Source organism: Condylura cristata, unplaced genomic scaffold (assembly GCF_000260355.1).
Source record: "Condylura cristata isolate star-nosed mole 26May11 unplaced genomic scaffold, ConCri1.0 scaffold00262, whole genome shotgun sequence".
NCBI lineage: Eukaryota > Metazoa > Chordata > Mammalia > Eulipotyphla > Talpidae > Condylura > Condylura cristata.
The window spans coordinates 9,518-10,499 of NW_004567363.1; the positions used below are offsets into that span (position 1 = coordinate 9,518).

The 982-nt window shown below is 69.8% G+C and overlaps 1 protein-coding gene across 1 annotated transcript in view; it reads left to right on the forward strand.

The window, feature by feature from the left end:
- The window catches only part of LOC105854680 (lysophospholipid acyltransferase 2-like), a gene marked incomplete at its 3' end in the record, with an annotated part of 1,544 nt that extends 1,387 nt beyond the window's left edge, over nucleotides 1-157 (forward strand). The window contains exon 2 of the mRNA XM_012734974.1: nucleotides 80-157. Coding sequence (XP_012590428.1) covers nucleotides 80-157 — 78 coding nt within the window. The remainder of the gene's footprint in view (nucleotides 1-79) is intronic.
- Between the last annotated feature and the right edge of the window lie 825 nt (nucleotides 158-982).

Sequence of the window (982 nt, forward strand, 5' to 3'; positions counted from 1 at the left end):
CCCGGCCGTCTCCGTGTGGTTTCCCCAGTGCAGCGTCCCCAGCCCCGGTGCGGCACCTGCTGACGCTCTCCTCTTGCAGGTACGCCTTGCATTTCCTGGTGCAGAGCGGCGTCTCCTACTGCATCATGGTGCTCATGGGCGTGGAGAGCATGCACAGGTGAGTGGGTGTGCGCGTCATGGCGCCTGGCAGCGCCAGGAGGGCTGCCACTCGGCACGGTCAGGCCAGGCTGTGGCGCCTTCTCGAGGGCCGTCCTACGTACGTGTGCTGCGCGCAGCTGGCCAGCTTCTCCTTGAGGGGCCCGGAGGCGTCCCCCATCTTGTGATGCTGCGGCGGGTTTCGGGGTCGGCATCTCAGGGAGCCGGCGTTGAGCCACGCGTGGGGGTGGGGCCTGGCCGCTGCGGGCGTCGGGCCTCGGGGCAGGCCTGGCTCAGCATGTGGGGTGCCCCAGGGCCGGGCACCATCTCACCCCCATAGGTTTCCGCGGCGCCGCCAGCACCGACCCCGCTAACTCCTGCGGGGCTGCGCGGACCCTGGGGTGCTGCGGTGAAGCCACGCTTGTGTTGTTAGGACCCTGGGTTTTCTGCCTCGTGGAAGCGTCCTCTTTGGTGTGATCCTGTATTTACGATGTGAATGTTTTTAAGGGACTAGCAGGAACACGTGACCCGCTTGCTGACAGCTGCCGGCTCGCTCAGGGCGGGGTCGGGCGGCCTGCCCTTGGCCGGTCAGCGAGTGCCTGCGGGAGGGACCGGCCGGTGCCCTCTGGGTTCCCCTGGCCAGCTGAGGCCTGGCACCAGCTCGGCACGTCGCCCCCACCCACAGCGCGCGAGCCCTTTGTGGGGGCCTTCCCGCAAGTCCAGAGAGCACTGGGGGTGGCGGCCTGGAGCCGGGCTGCGGCGCAGGAGCACGCAAGGCCCGCCGGGAGCCGCTGCTCCTGTGCCCTCCGAGTCCGCCTGGCGCCCTTGGGGGAGGCCACGCGACTCC